A 21,152-nucleotide genomic window follows, 5' to 3' on the forward strand; every position below is an offset into this window, starting at 1 on the left:
TAGCCAACTCTTGCAGAGTAATTCTTGCTGAGACAGGAGAAAGGAGACAGGATTTCTCCCAGGATGGGGAAGTTTTGCCAAGTGAGCCTCAGCATTGATTCTTTTCAACTTAAAGCATTTTCCTTGTTTGTTTTCCTCCATTCTCATTTAACTGAGAACAGGGGTCCTGTTCTGCACTGTAATAGAAAGGAACTTTACCATTCCTTTCCTTTTCATCCCCCCTTCCCCCCCCCCCCCAAAAAAAATCCTACCCAAAAACCCAAACGTTCTCAGTCTGACAGCAGACTGTGAGGCAGACACTTGGGGGAATTTGAATTTGTAAACAAAGAGGTGGAGGCAAGAGGAAAGATGCAGGGCTGTGAGATCAGGTAATACAGGCACTTTCAAGAACTTGAAAGTAGTAAAGGAACTTGGATAAAAATGCTAGAGCCAAACTCAGTGCTGTGCTCAGCAGATGCTGTTGTCCTTGCAGGCTGTTAATATGCCTGATCAGTCTCTCCTGTAACCCTCGCTTGATTCTCCTGTTTCTCTAGCTGCAGGGCAAGGTTCTGTGGTTGGCTCCAGACCTTGCTAGGCCCAGAGAGCACAAGCATAGAGTGAAGGTTTATTTCAACACTCAATTGTGCACCAGGGGTCTATACAGGACTTGTGGAGCTGGTGTGGGTGCAGATGCACTCCATGAAGACTGGACTCCTTCAAGGCCTCACTATGGCAGTGGAGGCTCTGGCCCCCATTTACATTATCTCTATCCATCCACCCTATTTGCAGATACACCCACCTGGTGCCAGGGTTCCCTGTGTTGTCCCCAAGTCCTTATCAGGATTAAATTGGCACAGAGTTGCAGGTCCTGGTGCACTCACCAGCACAAGCAGAGGTCTGAGCATGGCTATGTTCTCCAGCTGTGTGTGTGTGTGCAGGGATCTTGCATGGAGGGACCATGGGGCTTTGGAGCTGTAGGTCCAACCCTGTGTGCAGGCAGAGGTACCCATATTTGGAAAGGGGAGAGAGCGTAGCAAAGTTTTCTAGGGAGATCAGGGAACAGCTTGGGGAATTACTCTCTTCCCTCCAGCTATGAGTGGGAGGGAAGATACAGGGGAAAAGAAAACAAACAAAAAACCCATTTACCTCTGGGGTACTATATGCAGCATATTTTTAATTTAATAAAATAAAAAGAAAAAAGTTGCTTTTCAAAAGTACCAAAATTACTGACTTGTCAGTCAGGCTGTAATGGGGAGAAAAGGGTTAATGGGTACAACCCAGGCTTTGGGGAAGAGCAGTGGGAGCAGCCTCCACTACCACATCCCCTGTTGCCTGGGGGCAGGCACCTGCTCCTCCATCCTCTGCTGCCTGTGGAGAGGGGATGAGCCATGACAGAGGGCTCTGTCCCTTCCTGCAGACCTCCAGGCACTGTGGGGCTCTGATAAGGCCCCAAGAAAGGTGGGGCTGATACTTCCAGTTGGCAGGGAAAAAAAAGCGGGTGTTTGTGCTTCTCTGAATGGCAACTACAGAGTCCAGAAACCGTGGCACCCTGAGGAGATGCTGGGGATTCTGGGCACTGTAGCCTTTGGCCTGTAACAGCAGCGGATGTAAATGAAAAGCAACCTAGAATAACTCAGCAAGCCTTGGGAAATGCATCAGCCAGCCTCTGTCTCCGCATAAAAATCAGCCTGGGCTAGGAGGAGCAAAGAAAATTGGCTTAGAGCTGGGGTAAGGGACTGATAAACCAAACTGGGATTCCAGCCTGCCCTCCCAGAGCAGATCCCAGGCCTGCGGTAGGACAGGTCCTCTCTGAGCTGTGCCTCTCCTACCTGGAGCACCTCCTGGGAAGAAAGCCTGAGGCTGGAGTGACTGAGCGGGAGTTTCTGTCCTACTTACCCCAGGCTCAGCTCAGGATTTTGCCTCATATAGAGACATTTCAAAGACAGAGCTAGTGTTTTTCCTGCCCCCTCCTCCTGCTGAGCTCTGTAGTAGTGACAGACATGGAGGCGCATAAGCTGGAGGGAAGATGTTGCCGTGGAAAAGATCTCTCTTGTTCAGTCAATGACCTTAGAGAGAAACCATGACACAGGTGGGGCAGGAGCACCAGCAGCCCCATGCTGGTTTGCCCCTGCAGCTGCAAGCCCCTAGGTCCGTGTCTTGGCTGGAAGTCTCTCACCTATTAAGGCAAATAGTAAGGTTTGGAGCTGTGGCAGCCCAGAGCATTCCCTGGGCTTGTTGCAGCCCCTTCCCCAGGAAAAGCAGGTGGAAAAGTGAGTCACTTGTCCAGCCTAACGATACTCCACCTGGCTTCTCAGTGGGTTCTGATAGATCAAGCAAGCGCCCCCCAGCAGAGGCAGGACAGCAGGCACAGCTCAGAGACCCTGGCCTCAGCTCCTTAGACCTTTTGGACAGCGGTCTCCCCTGGTGGTAGTTTCTTGCTGCGCTTCTTCATGCGGCTGCGGGCATAGACACGGAGGAAGAGTGCCATAAAGACGACAGCTATGCCCAGCCCACCCACAACAGTGACAGTGTGCCCGTAAATGAGGCAGGAGAGGAGAATGGCGAAGGCCTGGCGGAGAGTCATGATGATAGTGAAGACGGCTGCCCCAAACTGGTTGATGGTGTAGAAGATGAAGAGCTGGCCGCAGGCAGAGCACACTGACAGCAGCACCGCGTGGGCCGTGAACTCCGAGTGACGAGCCATGAAGTGCACTGATTCTAGCAAAGCACCCTGCTCCAAGAGCGAGCCCACTGTGAAAAGGCAGGAGAAGACATTGACACCGAACATCATCTGCACAGGAGACATCTTGTAGGTGAAGAGGGCATCCTGCCAGTTGGATGTGAAGCTGTCGAAGACAATGTAGCCAGCCAGGAGGACTACACCAGAGAAAGTGGTGACAGTGGACACGTGTCTGTTGGGAGCACTGGAGAGCAGGAACATGCTGACCCCCACGGAGATGAGGGCAGCTGTCAGGTATTCCCAGTACTCGTAACTCTTGTGTGACACCAGTTTACCCATCATCATTACAGGGATCACTTTAGAAGCCTTGGCCAGCACTTGGGTGGGGAAGCTGATGTATTTGAGAGCCTCGTACTGGCACCAGCTGCTGAGGATGTTGGAGAGGGAGGCGAAAGAGTACTTGTACATAGCAGCCCCATGGCGCGGCTGCTTGGTCAAGGCGCAGTACAGACCAGCCACAGTGAAGGCCAGGATGCGGTTCATAAACACTAGGAACTGGGAGTCCTTGAACTTCTCACCAGGGTCCGTCTCAGTAGCACCGTATGTTCTTGTCATCACGCGCTCCTGGAGAACACCCCATGTGAGGTAGGAGGCCTGCAAAGCAAGAGGAGCACAGGGAATTAGGACCCGCACCAAGAGCTACAAGCAATCATTGGAAGATTGTCTATTGCCCACAAAGCAACACCTCAGTACAGAGAAAACGCTTGTTTTAAACTGCGTGTTGAACCAGATGGACAAGATCAGAGAACATTACTGATATATAACTGCAACAGGACAGATGAGAGAGGTCCCAATGCAGACGACACCAGAATGGCCCCTCAAAGGTTACGCAGCAGCCCTGGTGGATTATCCTAATGGAGAGGCAGTGTCCCAGCCTCCAACTCTGCCTTATCAAGGACAGCACTGCATCTCCAAGGAACTGGCAGTACAAACTCATTTTCCAGTCCCTCCACCCTGAGTGGGACGGCCACGCACACATGCACAGGGCCCCTACCTGTAGACCAGCAGCACAGAAGAGCAGCTTCAAGATCTGTCGGGCTGTAGAAGACTCTGTAGGCTCTGCTCGGGGTGGCAGGGAGCCATCCTCTGCATGTACAGTCTTCACCTCAGAGCCGAACACACATGATTTGATGACAGGAAAGCAAATGCCTCGGCCTGAAGGGATAAGAGAACACAAACAAAGAATTAACCACAGCCTGGGTACCACAAGCCACACCAGCCTGAGAGGTGTAGGCTCCTTCCTTACTAACCTTCTCTGTGACTAACAGTCAGTTCATTACACTACATGCAACACCAGATGGAGACTGGGGCCTTTAGCAGACAAATTGTCATATTACTTATGCAGCCATGGATTGAGCTGACTCAGGCAAACTCCAAATAGTTCAGAACAAACTTCCATATCTACTAGTATGGGAGCCTGGGAGAGATTTGTTTCAGGATAGCTCTTAGGGACGGAAGATTATGCCCAGCTCAGCGCTGGTCCAACAAAGCACAGCAAGAGAACCAACCACCTGTCAGCGCTGAGGCAGATATCTGAGGAAAGCTGTTGCCTGCCCCTACCTGTCTCCAGGTAATTCCTTCTCTTGAAGTACTGAATGAGAAGGAATCCTGGTATTACAATGCTCGCATAGCCAGCAGCGTTAATAAAGAAACGGAAGAGCCAGAAGTCCCCCCAGGAGTCCTGCAAGGCAGGGAGCATTTCTTCACCAGTAGCCATGATGGGGAGAGCAGCCAGCACGAGGGGAACACAAAATCTGCAAGAGAGACAAAGAGGCAGACGATAGGCAACCAGCACACAGCCTGCTCCCCCCGCCTACCTGCACCACCTACCTCCCAGATTGCTCCTGACCAGCAGGCAGCACCCATATCCCACACTGGCAAATAACAGCAGTTATCGCAGAATACAGAGCAGGAAAGGCCCTCTGGAGTTTATATTTGCATCTGTTAACAGTGTTTGCTCTGGCTTAGGAACACATGGACTTAAAAGCTTGGGCTTCCAGGATTGGAGAGGATGTTTGAATGCTGTTGTAAAGGGCTGGTTTTGACAACGCCTTTGTTCCAAATGCAAGGAGCACCTTGCACCTCACCTTTTCAGGTTAAACTATAGCACAGCTAAATGCAGATTTCTTTCTTCTGGGTGGAAAAAAATAAAAGGTCATGAAATGAAAAGAGATTCCTAGCAGCTCATGTTACAAGCCTGCATCCAGAGCAGCTTTTCTTTCAGAAAAAGTACTTCCCCTCCAATTACACCAGGTGAGCAGAGGAGAGCCAGGGGAGCATGTGGCTGCCAGGCTTGCCCATCTCCCTGCTGGGGCAGCACATAGCCCCTGGGCAGTGTGCCAGGGCATTCCCTGCAGCTCTGAGGAAATTACCAGGGCTCACCCACTTGACAAGGCACAGCCAGAGAGCAAGGTTGGGAAGGAACCTTCTTATCAGCTGTCTGGTTGGGTTTTTACCAGTGCTATCTGCAAAGGCATCTGAAGCATTAGTCCTGAGTGAGGAGTGATCTGGTCAGCTTTATGACAGCTGTAATGCACCTATAGTTCTTCCCACTGTCCCCTTCATTGCACAAGCAAACCCAGGCTAGTGGGCCACACAAAAAGCAAGAGCAGCAGATACACAACAAGGATGAAGTTGGCACAGACTTCTGCACCCAAGGCCGCTGGCATCCTCCTCTCCCGCAGCAGCCTGGTCCAAGGTCAAAGCATCTTTCTGCAGCAGGGGAGGAGGTAACTTTGGTCCATGCTCCATTCTTGCCCCAGTCTCCCCTGCAGAAAAAGCCTCACAGGGGCCAGTGATGGTGCTATGGAGCTGGGTACATAAACATGCACCAGATGAAGCGCTGGGCTTCTGTGATGAAAAGGGCCAGAGAAGATGCTAGCTCCCCCTGCAAAAAAACAAGTGATTCATAGGAATTTAGGCCCTGTGTACCTTCCCTCAGTGTCAGAGACCGCAGCTGTGGTCTGCAGTATTCACAAATCTCAGAGTCTTGTACTAACAAAGCTAGGGTTGTAAAGGCAAAAAAGTCCCCTGCCATTTCATGAGCAACAAGCTCTCCCTTCCCACTGTCCTCCTATGCCCTGGGAAAGGGCTCAGGGACTTTTCTAATCTTCAGTCACTGCAGACAGGCCTCAGAGTCCAACAACTTGACATAAGCCAAGGCTGAGCTTCACCCTCCTGCAACTTACATGACCCAAAAATTCCCATCCTGGGTAGAAGTGCAAACAGCTTGGAGCAGGTTTTTGTGTCTCTGCTTTCTCCTCATTTAAAAAAAAAAAAAAAAAAAAAAAAAAAAAAAGTCTGACACCTCTGCCTCAATCCTCCCCCTCCTCCTTCAGACCTCTCTCCTGCTGAGAGGCACTGCAGGCTGCACAGGTGCTGGAGGATGTAAGGAAAAGAGCTCAGCGGTAGCACTGGGGGCTGATGCTGCCCACGTGCTCCAGGTTTGCATGAGGTAATCCTGGCTGATCACAGCAGCTCTCTTGCCAAGCAGAGGGCACAGAAAAGCCCTTTGCTTTTGCTTAAGTCTGATACAAACCACAAAGTCGGTTGCTACATTCATAGCCATGCATCCCATCAACCTGACGGAGACCAAAAGCCAGCCACCCCCATTCAGGACCATTCCCCTCACCCCCAAGCACTGTTGCGGGAGCAGGAGCAGCCCCACTCTCCCACAGGAGGATACAGCGGGACAATGGCTCTCTATGCGCGCACCGGCAGTTCCCAGACGCAGATTCAGGGCCGCCGGCTCCGCTCTCCCCGCCGAGACTCGGAGGGAACAGGGCCGCCAGTGTTACAGGTGGGAGGGGGCCGTACGGGCGGCAGGCCGAGCGGTGAAAGGCGCCTCAGAGCGGGACCTTCGCGCGGCTGCAGCTCCCCGGCTCGCAGGGGGCCGCTCTCGGCTGCACCGCCGCAGAGCCGGGCCAGGCCTCTGCCGCGGCCCCACGCCTCGGGCTCCTGACTCAGCCTCAGGGCTCAGATTTGGGGCCGAAGCGCTGCCCGGCCGCAGCCCGGCGCATCTGCAGCACCGCTCCGCCTAATGCGAAGCCTCGAGCGCAGAGAGCCGGGCCCCGCTCCGAGCAGGACCTCGCTGCACGGAACCACACCATCGCGTTAAGGTTGGAAACGCTTCTCAAGTCACCCACCCAACCGCCGGCCCACCACCGCCGTACCCACCTGCTCGTCACTCGCTCACACGGCATCTCCCCTGCGGCCCGGCCCCGGGCACCCAGCTCCGCACTCTGCCGGAGGGCCGCCTCACGTCCCCAGACCGCACGGCTTTTCGCCAGGGACCGGGGACCGCCGCCGGGAACGGCGAGATAGGAAGAGGAAGCTCCCGGGGCTATGGGGCCGGTCTCCGCCCAGCGGCCCCGTCCGCAGGCGCCGCGTAGCCCGCTCCGACTGCAGACCCAGCACCCACCTGCGGCCCGCTCCGGCCCGGCCCGCTCCCGGCCGGCTACCTTCAGCCCGCTGCCGGCGGCGGCGGAACTCCCGCCCGGCGGCCCGAAGCGTCGCCCCCCCCTTCCCCACAGCGCCCCCTGGCGGCGCGGAGGGGCCGTGCGGGGCGGCGCGGAGCCACGCGGAGCTGCGGCTGCGCTCATGGCGCAGCGGGCCCGGCCTCGCTATGCCGGAGGGCGGGAGGAAAGGATGGGGCGACGGCGGCTGTGCGTCAGGGCTTGGTGCACTGCCCCAGCCTTGCAGTAACGGTTTACGACACTCATTTAAAAAAACAAACCAAAACACTTTTATTATGGAAAAAAAAAAAAGTGTAGATCACTTGCTTCTGCCTTTCTCGTCCTGCTCCTTCAGGCCTGGCACCACCACAGTACTGTGACACATTGCTCCCCCCAGCCACAGGGCTCCCGGCCCTGGCAGGTGCTGCTGAGGTAGTGGGTAGAATACAACTCAATGGCAGCCCGAGAGCTGCTGGGGAGGCCAGAGGAGTGAGTGCTGCATTCCTGGCAGCATTCCCTCACATCTGCCTTTGTAAGAAGAGAGGAAGAAAGCTGCGAGCAGCTCTGCAGCATCTGGGGCGATTGCACCATCCGGGATTTGCCCCACACAACAGCAGCTGCTCCATGGCAGCAAGTGGGGAATTTCCCTGGCTGGGGTGGGGTCAGCACCATGGGTGTCTGTTCACACAGCACCTCGGTGGGCCGGTTCCCCAGCACACTGCATCACGTCCTGCTCCCACAGGAGACAGGCAGGGACAGGAGGCTAGGAACTAAAGGATGTGGAGATAGCCCAGCCATCACTTCTGCCTGTAGGACCCAGGGAAAACCCTATGTTCTCTAATCAACCTGCCACGCCACAAGCTGGGTCAGGATCTTCCCATGCTCGTTGGAAAAGAGGACACTGTGTGGGAGGGGAGTAGGTTGGGTGACACGAGAGCTGGAGCACCTGCAGCCAGAACAAATGTTTATTACAGTGAGCGCTAGCTGCTCACCCACTCTTGTTCTGATGCTGGCTGGGGTGCCAGATGATGCTCTGTCCCTGTGCACTGTGATGAAGAGTCCTCTCCTGCTCCATCCCCAGTCAGTGACAGCCTGCAGCACCTGCAGTTCAGGCCCCTAGCAGGGAGAGGAATTCAGTCCTGCTGATCTGTAGCACAGACCCCACTGGGCACAAATCTGAAAACACAGCCTCCCCTGTGTAGTGCTTGTAGTGTCACCTCCTTCTGTCCAGAAAGGCAGCCTGAGGCCCACAAACTCTTCTCCAGGCAGGGATAACACATGGCTCCATTCCCATTGCAGGCTTCAGGGTGACAGCACAGGGCGAGGAGGCCATCTGTGGGCCTACGTGTCCACTGCTCACTCAGAGCACACGACGGGCTTCCCCGAGATCTTCAGGTCATCAAAGGGCAGCAAGGCAAGGAACTGCAAAAGCCAAGGGTGCGGGGCTGTGAGCATCCCTGTTGTGTCTGTGCCACCACCCTGCAGCCCCAACATACCGACAGAACTCTCGGCATCCCCACTGGCCTCACTCACATCATCGTTGCCATCAGCCAGGTCCTGGGCCGTCTCGTTTTCCATGTTCCTCAGTAGGGTGTCTGCCCCGGAGTGCGAGAGGATGGCGGCGATGGCAGCATCCTTGCGACCCACGGCCAGGTGAAGCGGGGTGCAACCATTGTACATCTGGGCATCTACGTAGGCCCCGTTGTGCAGCAGGAACTGGACAGCACTCCGGTTGTGGCACTCCACCGCCATGTGCAGCGGGGTCTTCCCGCTTGTGCCCTCCTGTGGGGGACAAGGACATGGGTGTGAGGTCCCTGCAGCACCCACACACCATAGACAGGGTGGAGAGGTGCAGCCCCGCAGTAGCCCTTTCCAGCCTTACTTGAACATCAATGTTGGCACCGCTCTGCAGCAGCAGGGACATCATCTGGATGTTCCCCTTCAAGGTGCTGATATGCAGACAGGCCAGACCTGGGGAGAAGAGATAGCCAGCATCAGTGCCAGTCCCCCACCAACCTCCTGTATTTACAGCACAACCTCTGGACTTCTCCGTGGGTCCCACCTTGCCAGTTCTGGAGCTGCAGGTCCTGGAGGTGCCCGGGGGGCTCAGCTGTGCCCTGCAGCAGCTGCTGGGCACAGCGCAGGCGTTGCTGCTCACAGGCCAAGTGCAGCGGGGTGTTGCCATTGCGGTCCTGCAGCCCAGGGTTAACTCCTTTGTGGATTAGTGCCTGGACTACACTGGGCTGCTCCAGATAGACAGCCAGGTGCAGTGGAGTCTGGAGGAGGGAAGCAGAAATTAGGAGGCAGGGGTGCAATGCAGTGCCAGCCCCCAGCAAGCAGCCTGGTGGCATGGGGTGGGCACTCCTACACCCCTGGTGCCAAGAGCTGCTTTCCTCCCTCCCAAGGTATTGCCTTCCCCCTCTTTGGAAAGCGACTGCTCACACATCCTCATCATGCCCTGCAGCAAGCAGGAAGGCTTCCCTAGGGAAAAGGCTGATGGAGTGGGCACCCAGTAAAGTGGCACCTGCCTGCCTTATGCCTTCTGCCCATCTCACTCACGTCATACCTGGAAAAGGTCATTCTGGATTTCCAGCAGCTCTCTGGGAAGCTGAGCAATGCAGCAGAGTGCCACATCTGGGACACAGTGAATAATTGCCAGGTGAACCAACCTGCACAGGGAACAGGGGTGGAAAAGAAGGACAAAAATCAGTCCCAAGTGATACGCTCATGGGCAGAGATCCTCCACTGCTGTAGCTGAAATAATCTCCCTACCTCCCCCAGCCACCTTCTTCCCACCAGTTTGCAGCTTCCAACCTTGCCCTCTTCCCATGGCAGCTCAGCTGCAGGGTGGAACAGAAGCACAGCCTAAGGTCCCCAGGGCAGACCCACGGGGTGACCACAGAGGATGTGACCCACCTCTCCTCCCTTGGGCCACACTGAATGCAGGGGATTTGCACCCTCCATCTTGGGGAGGATGGCAGAGCCTGAGAAGCATTTTGCAGAGCCCAAGGGCCATTGAGCAGGAGGTTTGAACTCCAGCAACCGCCAGGGGAATTCCAGTTCCCAACTGCTGGCTCCACACGATGACACTTCTGCTTTCTCCTGTGCCAAGGCAGGCAGCCAGAACTGGGCAGGAGCCTAGTACCAGTGCAAGATCACCTGTGTGGCACAGCCCTTCTGCCAGGCTCTCCTCCAGCCCCCACTAATTTCCTCTTTCCCTTCCACATCCTTCCCCTTTGGTGCCACTGTGGCAGGACTGGCATGCAGAGGGATACTAGAGCGCTCTAAAGAGCTGGGTACCCTGGTACTCACCACTGCTGAATGCTCAGGCTGCCCCAGCCCCAGGGTAGATTTCATTCTCAGCCCACCCTCCCTTGCCCTTCCCCTGCTGCAATGCTTGTGCTGGTTTTGCACTGGTCCTTGCTGTCTCTAAGCAGTCAGAACAGAAGTGAGAGCAGCAGCAGTGGGCCCGAGGGGAATTTCCAGCCCAGCACTACCAACCTGCCGCACCCCGCATGGGCACAGTGTAAAGGAGTAGGACATCCCTCAAGGGCTAGAGGGAGGCAGGAGGGGCTGCAGGAAGGCTGCACAGCCTGAGCAGCCCAGCAAAGCTGCCTCCTCCGTGGATCAAGGCAGTACTCGACACCGCAGGCGCACCTCACCTCAGAGCCCCATTTTCAACAGCGAAACAAGCAAGTTCCCCTTTGCCCTGCTGCCTGTGGAAAAGCTGCGTCCTTGGGGAAGCCCTAGGTCATGCTGCTGCAGGGAATTCCCCGCTGGAAGAAGAGCCGCCCACATTTTGCATCCATGAGGCTGCTGGGTGCCCCGCACCGCTGACGCTCTGGAGCAGGACAGGGGATACACCAAAACCAGATACAGAAATGCAGCAGTAGCATGTGCTCCACTGCCTTCAGCTGCTTCCCACGGCTCTCAGGCCTGCCAGTGGGCAGGGAGACGCCCCAATAGATTTGCAGCAGGCCAAGGCTGCACTTCGAGATGGCCTTTGCCTGCTGCCAGGGACAGTCCCTGCCTCTCCACGCCCGCTCCCACGTGCCGAGGAGATGGCAGGATGTGCTGCTCTCAGGTATGGCGCAGATAAGCGCGTGCAGCCCGGGGACTTTCCGAAGCGATTCGGGTTGAACTTTAAACCTCTGCCGCTTTCACTTTCCAGAGCCAAACTTGGTTCCCAGGGGAGAGAGCTGCGCCCGGCTAGGGTGAACTGGGGAGGGTACCTTGGAATGCCCCGTAGCATGGGGACAGGTGTGACAGTCACAGGGGGACATGAAAAGCCCAACCCTCTGCCGGCATTTCCCTCGCCCTGGGCCAGGGGCTTTGCAACTCAGCATGTTTGGATATCCATGCTGCAGGAATTGCACAACCAGAGCCCCTTCCCACCAGTCAGATCTCAGGCTTTCTCTTGAAGCTGCTTCGAAAGATTGCTTTTTTCCTCTCACCCGTCTTCCTTCTCCACCCAGGCACAGCCTCCTCCCCTGCTTTCATTTCTGTATTTGCTCCCCTCTTTCCTCATTGCCAGGCCTTAGCTTCCTGAAATGGCTGCAGAGGTGGTGAGCTGCTGGGGAATGGTGCAGCAGACACTGGGGCTTGATGAACCCTCTGGGAGTACTTGAGTAGCACCCTTGTTCATGGAGACGTGTGCAACTAGGAAGCATCTCCTGCTAAGCTGGGAAATGTGCCCAGGAGACCCCAGGTGCAGGCTTCATGCAGAAAGCTGTTTTTTTCAGGCCACAGTCAAAAGCCATCCTCTCAGAGGTGGCACACAGCAAGCCACCACCCCGGGCATGGGGAAGGAGAGGTGCCCACGTGCTGCCAGAGTTAAAGTGTCCTGGCCTGAGGATGCTGCAAGCAGAGACATGGGGACAGGGTACAGTGACACTCAGCTTTGACACAGAGTTCCACCAGTCCTCTGAATAAACTTTGCTATCTCTCTAGAACAGGGGCTGACCGTGCAGATCCTTCCACCTATGGAGGACAACAGCTTGTCCTCAGAGCAGCCTCTCCATCAATGTCTCAAGGGACCAGGCATTCAATGGAATTCACCCCAACACATTCTGATCCCTCTCCAGATAAGCTCAATAGGAATGCTTTGCTCTTGGCTCCTTGTTTTGTCTGAGCAGAGGAGGAGGAAATTGTGCGCATAATTTGCACAGGAGAAGCTTGTTACCAGGAGGAAATGGCATCAGCAGCAACACAGAGGAGCGTGAGCAGGGAGGAAAAGAGAAGGGGAATTCCACACTTACGCTGCTGCCCCGCTCCAGCCTTTCAACCTGCACTGCTAACCGCTTCCTCACACACCAGCCCCAACCTCTGTCAAGCGGCGTTGCACTGTCCCACCCTGCAGCCCATTGCTGTACAGCTCCATACCTCCCCGCATGCAGAGGTGGTTCTGCCCTGTGCTGACATCAGGTGAGCTCAGCCTGTCTGCGTGCAGAATGGGGCTCTGCTCTGCACCAGCATCCCTGCAGGGAGGGGGTGAGCCAGAAGCAAGACGGCCTGTTCCAGGAGTATGGAAATCATTTCAAACCCCAAAAGGCCATGGCAATGCCATTTTGCTCATCAGGAAGCAAGTCAATTCTCCTAGTTCTCACACACACACAGACAGCCTCCCTTCAAAACAGCCTCTTGTTTGTGTACAGTGGCTAGACCTTGCCAGAGCCTGTACAGAGCCATCACTTACAGTCTGGCACACACTGCGAACTGCCACGGGCTGCTCTCTAGATGAAGCACCAGCACTGGGGCTCAGCTCCACCACCCACTCACTGGGGGGATTCCCATCCCTGGGGTGCTGGGCCACCCCATACAGCACCCGGCTCAGACACCATCCTTCACTGTCACATCTGCCTCCTCTCGTATCCACACTGAATGCAAAACCACTCAGACAACCCAGAACTGGCAGAAATCAAAGCTTCCTTCGTTAATCCAGCTGAGCTCATGCCTCCCAAGTGGCAACCAAGCAAGGACTGAAAGACCTCCCTGCCCTTGTACTGCCTGACATCAGGCTTCTGCAGCCCAGCACGTGGAAATTTCCAACCCTTTTTCCTCCTCCTGCATCCTGAAGTTCTCTGCGTCTGTTGCCAGCTCTGGGGTAAACCTAAGCATGCGGAAAGTCTGAAAACACTTCCCTGAGCCCAGACTGAAGCCATAGAACAGGGAAAAACATTTCACTGGCATTATCTTGAGAAGCAGGGTTCCCCCAGCATACAGGCAGGAATCTCTAGAGAAGGGCCACGTGAGATGAGGGAGTTAAGATGGCCACATATTGTTGAGTGCCTAAAAGCAGCTCTTACCCTGCAGGACAGCCTCACACCCAACCGCAGCCCAGGCAGGCGGGAGCTGGGTGGGAAGGCCCTTCTGCTCCACAGTCACGCGAAGCCCAGAGCATCACCGCCAGTGGGAACCCGCATTTACCCACTAGCAGTCCCCCAGCCCTTGCAAATGCACCTCAGCCCACAACTCACTGGCACATGATTTCTTATCAGCAGACGGGGCAGCACTCATCGCCGGTAGGAGGAAGTTGGGCTTCCTCCGCATCTCTCCTTCCCTGAGCAACTCCAGCTCTGTCTCTCCAAGCTAGCAGGGGCTTCCATAACACACAAGCAAGTGAGGAGATTTTCTATACCTCTCCATCTCACCTCACAGAAGCTGGTCCTACACCCACTCCTTTCCCAGGACATCGGGCTTACACATCTGCCTGGCAAGATGGGGGGAGGGAGGGGGTTTCCTCGGCAGCTCCTGACAAAGGCTGTGTTTGTTTGGAAGCCAGAGCACAATGCCGGAGCTGCCTGCACCGAGCTCACCATCCCTGCGACTGGAAAGCCCCTCTCTCGGCTTCCACGCAGAGAGGTCCCATCGGAATCCCATCTAGCAGAACAGGAGTTGGGTTGAAAGGAAGAGACGGATGCTTGGAGGAGACTGCCTGAAAGTGCAGAAGCAGCACGTCTCTATGCCTGACACGGAACAAGCGGGATGCTACACTAAGTGCAGGGCCGTGCCCATGCCTGCTGTGGCAGCTCTGGGAGCTACATGCCCAACTTCCTCAGGACAGCAGGGGAAGGACCACAGAGAGGGCTGGGGAGGCTGAGGCTTTTACAAATGATTCTTGGAAGGCTTGTGTCGAGGCACCCACGCGTCTCAGCGGCCAGCACCCCACACCTCCCCATTAGGCAACTTCCTTCCTACGCCAGCAGCCCCTCTGCCTTTGGGGGGCCCCCCTACGCTCCAGCAGCACTTTGCAAGGACCTATCGGCACAGGCAGCCCCCATTTGCATTGAGCAGAGCGCTGGATGCTCAGCACTGCTAAATATAAATGCTGCCCACCTCCGCCACAGAGTCAGGAGGAGAGACAGGAATAGAAAAGGCAGAAGTCCACAGCCCAGCCGCGGTGACCTCAAGAATACATTTCCTTCCCAGCACCAGGAGCAGGCTTAGGAGGCCTTGCGCCAACACCCCCAGCCCCAGTGTGCAGCAGGCTCCCGCCTCACTCTGTGCAGATTTCCTGTTCTGAACTGCATCGTAGCTGAGAGAAAACAGGAGAGCGGCTCCAGCCACTGGGAGAGCTCTGAGAGAGTAACTCCAGGCAGGAGATGCCAAGGCACCGCCAATTGATGCTTCCCAAGTTAATGAGCTGTTTGCACTAGGCTCTGGCCAAGCAAGTCAGGCGAGCAGCAGGCTCAGCTGCCCTACAAGACAGACTTGAATGGTACATGCATCTCCAAGCAGCTGCACCCACCGACTGCCTTCCTGCAGCGCTTTTTCCCCAGGCCTGGCCGATGCTCCCCGCTGGGGCTGGCTGTTAACACTATGGCCGGGGGCGGGGGAGCTGCATGCAGCCAGCCCTGCTTGCTGCCAGACCTGCCACAAATCCTCAGCAGAAATCCCACGTTAATGAGCTAATTAGCAGCAGTGCAGGCTCCCTCCTTAGCAGGAAGTAAACACCGCAGCTGGCTCCCACCTCCAGCAGTCCTGGGAGCTGGTAGCTCTGCCTCCGCGCGGCCCCTTCTCCAGCCCGCTGCTCAGTCGCTATTAAGTCATTGACTTGCTCGTATCGGCGCCCTTTGGTTTCTCTTCCTCCTGCCCTATTACTTAGCATTAAGCGCCAGCCTGGACTTGGGGCGAAGCTGTGAGCACATTGTGCTCACACCATGTGTGTTTGTGATTAAACTCCCCGCGGAGGGAATGCAGGCAGAGGGACGTGATGAGCTGAACGCAGCTATTAGCGGCCAAACCGTGTTACCTTGGAGGGACGCCTCTGACGCTGGGAGCGCTCTGCGTGAATGGAAAGCCCCCTGCCCTGCCAAGAGCTGGGCCTCCCTGTGCCAGAGGCGCCGAGCATCCCCGCGGCTCCCAGGTCGTTCCCCGAGAGCGGACCCAGCCCGCAGAGCGTCGCAGAGCCGCGGGCTGGCAGAGGAGGGCAGGGGCCGCGCTCACTTACGTGTCACCGTCCTCCGAGACGTAGGTGAGGGCCTCCAGCTGCCGCCGGTTCGGGCCGTCGGGCGGTGGCGGCGGCTCGGCGGACGGCAGCGCTTCGGGGAGGGCGCCGGAGCCGTAGCTGGAGTCCAGGCGCTCCTCGGAGGGGGTCGGCGGCTCGCAGGGGGCCAGGCTCTCTCCTGCGGCGGTCGGAGTTTCCCCGGCGGGGGTCGGCGGCTCGGTGAGGGTCGGGGTGTCGGCGGGAGCCGGGTTGTCCCGCCCGCCCGGCAACGAGCGCAGGGACTCGATGCCGGAATCGCACTGCCCGTCCTCGCCCTCCCAGCACTCGCCGCCGGCCGGCCGCGCCATCCCGCCGCTCTCAGCGCCCGCCGCCCGCCAGTCCCGGCCCCAACCCCGGCGCCGGGGGGCTCATGGCCGGAAAGCCAGCGAACGGCCGCCGACTCCGACGCCGCTTCGCGGCTCCTCCTCCTCCCGCCCGCACTGACTCAGCCGCGCCCGGCCCCGCCCGCCCGGGATTCCCCCCGCTGCGGGCAGCGGCCCCGCACCGCCTCCGTGGGGCCCTTCCTCAGCCGGGGGCCGCTCCCGAGTCTGCGGGGCTGACGCCCGTGTGCCGGGACCGGCAGCCCTGGGCCGCAGCGTGCCCCCCAGGAGGGACGGAGTGTGGCCGCAATCTCCCCCCGCCCTGGTTTGGCTCTTTCAATGGTAGCCGTGTCGCGGTCCCCGTGCCGAGGGGAGATTGGGACTGAGTATAAGAAAAATGTGTTTTACAGTAAGGGTGGTGAGGCAGTGGAGCAGGTTGCCCAGTCCCTGCAGACACATAAGGTCAGGATGGACAGGGCTCTGAGCACCTGACCTAGCTGTGCATGTTCCTGTTCATCCCAGGCGAGTTGGACCAGATAGCCTTCAAAGGTCCCAATCAAGGCTATCCAGCTGCATCTCTCAGGGATCTGTGGGCTCTATCTGGTTACCTCCCAGCACCGCAGGCAGTGGGCTTTCCACAGAAGGCAATCTAGATAGCTCTGAACGTGGGTGACGCACTTGGAAATCAGGTTTCACTTGCTGTTTTCATTGCTTTTATTTTCACTTCTTCCTCTCTCACCTGCAAGGTACACACCTTCAGAAGGGGAAGGACCTGCTTGTTCCCACATCTACAGGAAGCTCACCTGGGTGGCACTGGGCACGTGGACTCAGAGCTGCATGCAGCGTGCTGAGTATTTCCCCTCTTGCTGCAGCCTGCTGCAGGTTTGCATCACTTTCTGAGCGTTGCCCAGCCAGGCTTGCATCTGCAGCCCTGCTAAGTGCACACTGCTCCCAAAGTGCCTCCAAGCAGATGGAAAGAGAGGGTTTGGGGTGTGAGGGCAGGGGCAGCATGGCAGCAGGCAGAGGAAGTCTGTGCTGGCATCAGTAACCTCCAGCTGTCCTCCCACGCTCAGGTTCTGTTTTGGTTTCTCTGGTCGTGTCACTGGCTCTGCCTGAATACAAGATGACAACTGCTCAGTTTCTCCCACACCTCCCAGCTCTGCCCGTGGATCTGGGTCATACACTCACAGCACCCCAGTTCGCACCCTGCTGGTGGCTGCAGCCCAGCTCAACAGCGCTGCAGATGTCATTTTTGACCGTGCTGCACACAGCTGATAACTTGCAGGGCCTCTTATGGGGCAGAGCCCATCTGGGCCTCTTTTGAGTCTTGGGCTTTACCGAGTTGTCACAGCCAGCCCAAAGCACAGCCCAGAAATCACAAGGGCAGCGATCAGCTTGGGGTCTGCATGTCATAGGCCAAACTCTTACACATCTCCTGTGAGAGCCATTTAGCTCCCCCTTCTTCAAATACTCACAGAATCCTTAGAGTTGGAAAAGACCTCTAAGACGATCTGGTCCAACCACCAGCCCATGCCCACTGACCATGTCCATCAGTGCCACAGCCACACGGCTCTCGAACACCTCCAGGGACGGTGACTGCACCACCTCCCTGTGCAGCTTGTGCCACTGCATTATCACTCTTCTGGAGAAGAGTTTTTTTCCTAATATTCAACCTGAACCTCCCCTGGAAGTTCTTCCCGCACACACAGAGTTCCCGCTCTTTCAGCTTCGTGTTATCCATAAAGTACTTCCCCGGATGCCCAGTTTTTATATGACACTATACTGTACTGTATTACAGTTATCATAAAGCTATGACTTGTGGTTTAGAGGGGAAATATTGGTGGTATGTGGACGGTTGGACTAGACGATCTTAAGAAGTCTTTTCCAACCGTAGTGATTCTATGATTCTGGGCTTTCTACAATCCCCTTCTGCTATGTCACTGAACATCATTATCACTGCAAGTAGACACATCCCTGTTCTTGCGAGGGAGTTGGGCGAGATGGCCTTTAAAGGTCCTTTCCAACTCAAACGGCTCCACGGTTCTATGAAATAGAGAAGGGATCCGTTCCCACTAGAGGTCAGTGTCCGCACACGGCACCGGCAGCCACCCAGCCGGGCTTCCAGCTCGGACGCGGTGGCACGGAGATGCCAGGCCCCTCTGTGCGATTTCCAACATGTCTCGAGGTGCCATGAACAGCAAGCTAGCTTGCAGGCTGGGTGAACAAAGAACCCAGACGTGCTAACTGCATTTCCCTCTGAACTGGATCCTTCTTGTGGGACCACTGTCTGGTCTGTGAGTGCAGCAGCAGGGCCCCGTTCACCTCTGTGCAGATGGCTGGGAATGCCTCGCTGCGTGTTCATTGACGTGCGCGTTGCTGCGGGCTCCAGAGCCCTCCCAAGGGAGGTGGCAGATGTAGGAAGGGGGTGGCAGATGGTCTTGGAGGACAGATAATCAAAAGCAGGCACAGTTGAATGGTGAGACATTGCCTGAGGTGAGAAATCTTGTCACCTGGGGCTCCCTCTGTAGCTGTGGAAGCCAGACACGCTGCCAGAGGCAGGCTGGTGCACTGCCTGCCCCCCAACTGGCTGCACCCTCCCACCTGCTCCCCCTCTCCCCTGTTCCCCTTCATTCCAGACCTCCCCCAGCACTGCTGCAGGTGGCTGTCCCACTCCCAGCGAGCTGCATGTGCTGCCAGAGCTATTATTCATGCAGCTCAGTGCTGCTCTCCGGAGAGCCAACGCGCCGAGCTGCCAGGCTGCATTAGGGCTTGTGTCTCTATGCCTGCATCCCTGTAAGCTGGGAATAGACTTGGGCGAGCCACAGCGCTGCAAACAAGGAGCCCAGGAAGGGATTAAGAGAGGAGGGAGAGCTGGCCTGGGAGGCAGAGGAAGGCTGGCATCCTGACATGCAGCATAGAGGGGCTGAGCACAAGTCACAGTGCTGCCACTCGCTGGGACAGAGGGGCCGTCCCAGGTCGGCTCATTGCTTGAGGGGGATGTTAATCATCTGCTGGGCTGCTGCAGAGAGGAAAGCCACTTGTCTGTGTCAGAAACCTCTGTGGAGCCTCACAAATAATTGCAGTGATGGAGAAAAAGCCTCTCTTGGGGCTGAGTGAAAAGAAAACAAACTGCTCTCAGGCAGCTCACTGGGAAGGGAAGGATGGGAGCAGGCGTCAGAGATTTCCCAGGTGTGAAAGGTACCACAGAACACAAGCAGCAGGACCTCACAACATTTCAAACAACTGCACCTAACTGTGCTGTTTTACTGTGCTGTTTTAAAAGACCTTCGAAGCTGGTTCCTCACCCACAGGTTGGCAGTTTGGCCAACAGCAAAGAACCCTGCAGGCTTCAGTGGGTTTCCTCTCCACTGCAAAAAAAAAAAAAAAAAAAAGAGGTGAAAAAGGTAAAAATACACTCTCCTCCTCCCAGCAGCCTGGCTGTAGCCAAGGAAAATCTCAGTGATGGTGGACATCTCATGGGAACACCATGCTTGAAGAGGTGAATGGCCAAAGAGCTGTCCGTAAGTCTGAAGAGCAGCAGCAAAAGGCTGCATTTAACTGGAGCAAAAAGCACGTCCCTGCACCCGTGCTCCCTTTGTTGCATTGTTAAGGAGCAATTTAATTGGAGCGACACTTTCTGGAAGGCTCAGACAGCTGCACAAAATAGCCTTGAAATGTTTAAATTTAATTGGCTGCAATCTCTGAGCTCAGAAAATCCCGTGGCCAACACAAGGGGATTCTCTGTGACACACCTTCTTAAGAGAGAAGAAGAGGCAGACCACCAAGAATCACTGATTGCTCAGGAACAAAATACTGAGGCTTGACTGTGCCTGACCGGTTGGACACAACCAAGCTACAACCAGTATTTATACAGATATGGTGTTACAGAATGTTGCAGCACATTCACTGTAAGCCTATGGTACAAATACTGGAACAAGGAGAGGTATCTGTGCCTGCCTCGTATGACATAAAGCCTCTTTCAAACATTCTCCAGATCTGAAGTGTAGATTTAAATGTCGGGGTAAAAACTGACGCATACTGAACCAGAAACGAAAAGGATATTTCCTGTCAGTGCCAGAGATGGAGGTGTGGGAAATTTCTGGATTGACATGTTATGGAAAGTGAATAGAGCATACTGCCAATATGACCCAGAGCTTTGTATCTGCTTGGAACAGATATGAATGTCTCTGCAGAGTGACAGATATGGGGTATCTGGAGAATGAACCTGCCAATGTCCCATTAGGGATATTGCTTCAGTTGCCGTGTCTTCCTGGGAGATTTCCTGCTTCTCCCAAACTCAGAAATGTCCCTGTACCAAAAATGCACAGTTCTCCAACATCACCTTCTGCTCCAGCATCCCCAAATCCAAGTGTTTTCACTTTAGAGAGAAAGGGTGTCCAGAAGGAGTAATCTGGGAAGCAGGTAACACCCCTCCTACCCTGCCTTTCAACCAGACACCCTCCTTCATATGCAGCTGGCCACCAGCCTGCAGGAGGGTGAGCAGGGTGGAAAGGATCTACACGTCATATCACCTTTTTTTCTGGGGGAACCCTGTGCTCTCTGCAGCACATAGCAACCATGCCCCTGCATTCCCCTCTGAGCACAGAAACCTGCCATGTGCCTCTTTCGATGGCTGGGAACTCACACATTTCAGTCGAGACAGAGCAAGTCACAGAACTTCTTGGTGACATCCCGACTCAGAAATAGCAAAGCTGGGGCTGTGCTTAGCAATGTTGTCTCTGAGATACAGAAACTGTTCTGCCAGGGTCAGAAGACATTCAATACAAAAAAAAAGCATCCTCCTGGATCACTGGTAGTTGCAGTACCCACTGATAAGAGATGTATTGCATGGATGGCTCCGTAGGGTTGGTGGCAGTCACCATCCCACCAAGCAGAGAACAAACCAAAAATAGGCAAGCCATAGCAAGCAGCTCCCTGCAGGCTCTGGTACTATTGAGGAACTCCTTGCCAGTGTACGTGCAGAATGTCAGAGTCAAAATTTACCACTGATTCAACAGTGAATGGACAAATTCACTGGAGTAAAAGCCACCGTGGTCAGAATACAAAGATGCAGACCTGTACCACTCTTTTTCTCCTCCATGCACACTTTTTGGGTGACTTTCCCATATCTGGGAGAACAACAGTGAACAGAGAACAACTGATCCTGGAGGACA

General features: G+C 55.6%; 2 protein-coding genes across 4 annotated transcripts; both read right to left on the bottom strand.

The window, feature by feature from the left end:
* Positions 1–1,133: 1,133 nt before the first annotated feature.
* SLC35B2 (solute carrier family 35 member B2) lies at positions 1,134–7,233 on the bottom strand. 3 transcript variants are annotated; one of them, XM_052694528.1, is made up of 4 exons: positions 7,140–7,233; positions 4,280–4,473; positions 3,714–3,874; positions 1,134–3,313 (listed from the first exon to the last, which is right to left on the bottom strand). In XM_052694528.1, the coding sequence occupies exons 2-4, from the start codon at positions 4,434–4,436 to the stop codon at positions 2,375–2,377; spliced, it is 1,257 nt and encodes a 418-aa protein (XP_052550488.1). In that variant the 5' UTR covers positions 4,437–4,473; positions 7,140–7,233; the 3' UTR covers positions 1,134–2,374. The 3 variants fall into 3 exon arrangements, with proteins under 3 accessions (XP_052550488.1, XP_052550649.1, XP_052550570.1); XM_052694689.1 differs by lacking the exon at positions 7,140–7,233 and adding an exon at positions 6,896–7,132; XM_052694610.1 differs by lacking the exon at positions 7,140–7,233 and adding an exon at positions 5,365–6,550.
* A 206-nt stretch (positions 7,234–7,439) lies between these two features.
* NFKBIE (NFKB inhibitor epsilon) lies at positions 7,440–16,048 on the bottom strand. Its single transcript, XM_052694837.1, has 6 exons — positions 15,623–16,048; positions 9,740–9,842; positions 9,236–9,449; positions 9,056–9,144; positions 8,707–8,955; positions 7,440–8,595 (listed from the first exon to the last, which is right to left on the bottom strand). The coding sequence occupies exons 1-6, from the start codon at positions 15,964–15,966 to the stop codon at positions 8,530–8,532; spliced, it is 1,065 nt and encodes a 354-aa protein (XP_052550797.1). The 5' UTR covers positions 15,967–16,048; the 3' UTR covers positions 7,440–8,529.
* Positions 16,049–21,152: the final 5,104 nt, after the last annotated feature.

The sequence above is a fragment of the Tympanuchus pallidicinctus genome, unplaced genomic scaffold, assembly GCF_026119805.1.
Source record: "Tympanuchus pallidicinctus isolate F22 unplaced genomic scaffold, pur_lepc_1.0 scaffold1, whole genome shotgun sequence".
Taxonomy (NCBI): domain Eukaryota; kingdom Metazoa; phylum Chordata; class Aves; order Galliformes; family Phasianidae; genus Tympanuchus; species Tympanuchus pallidicinctus.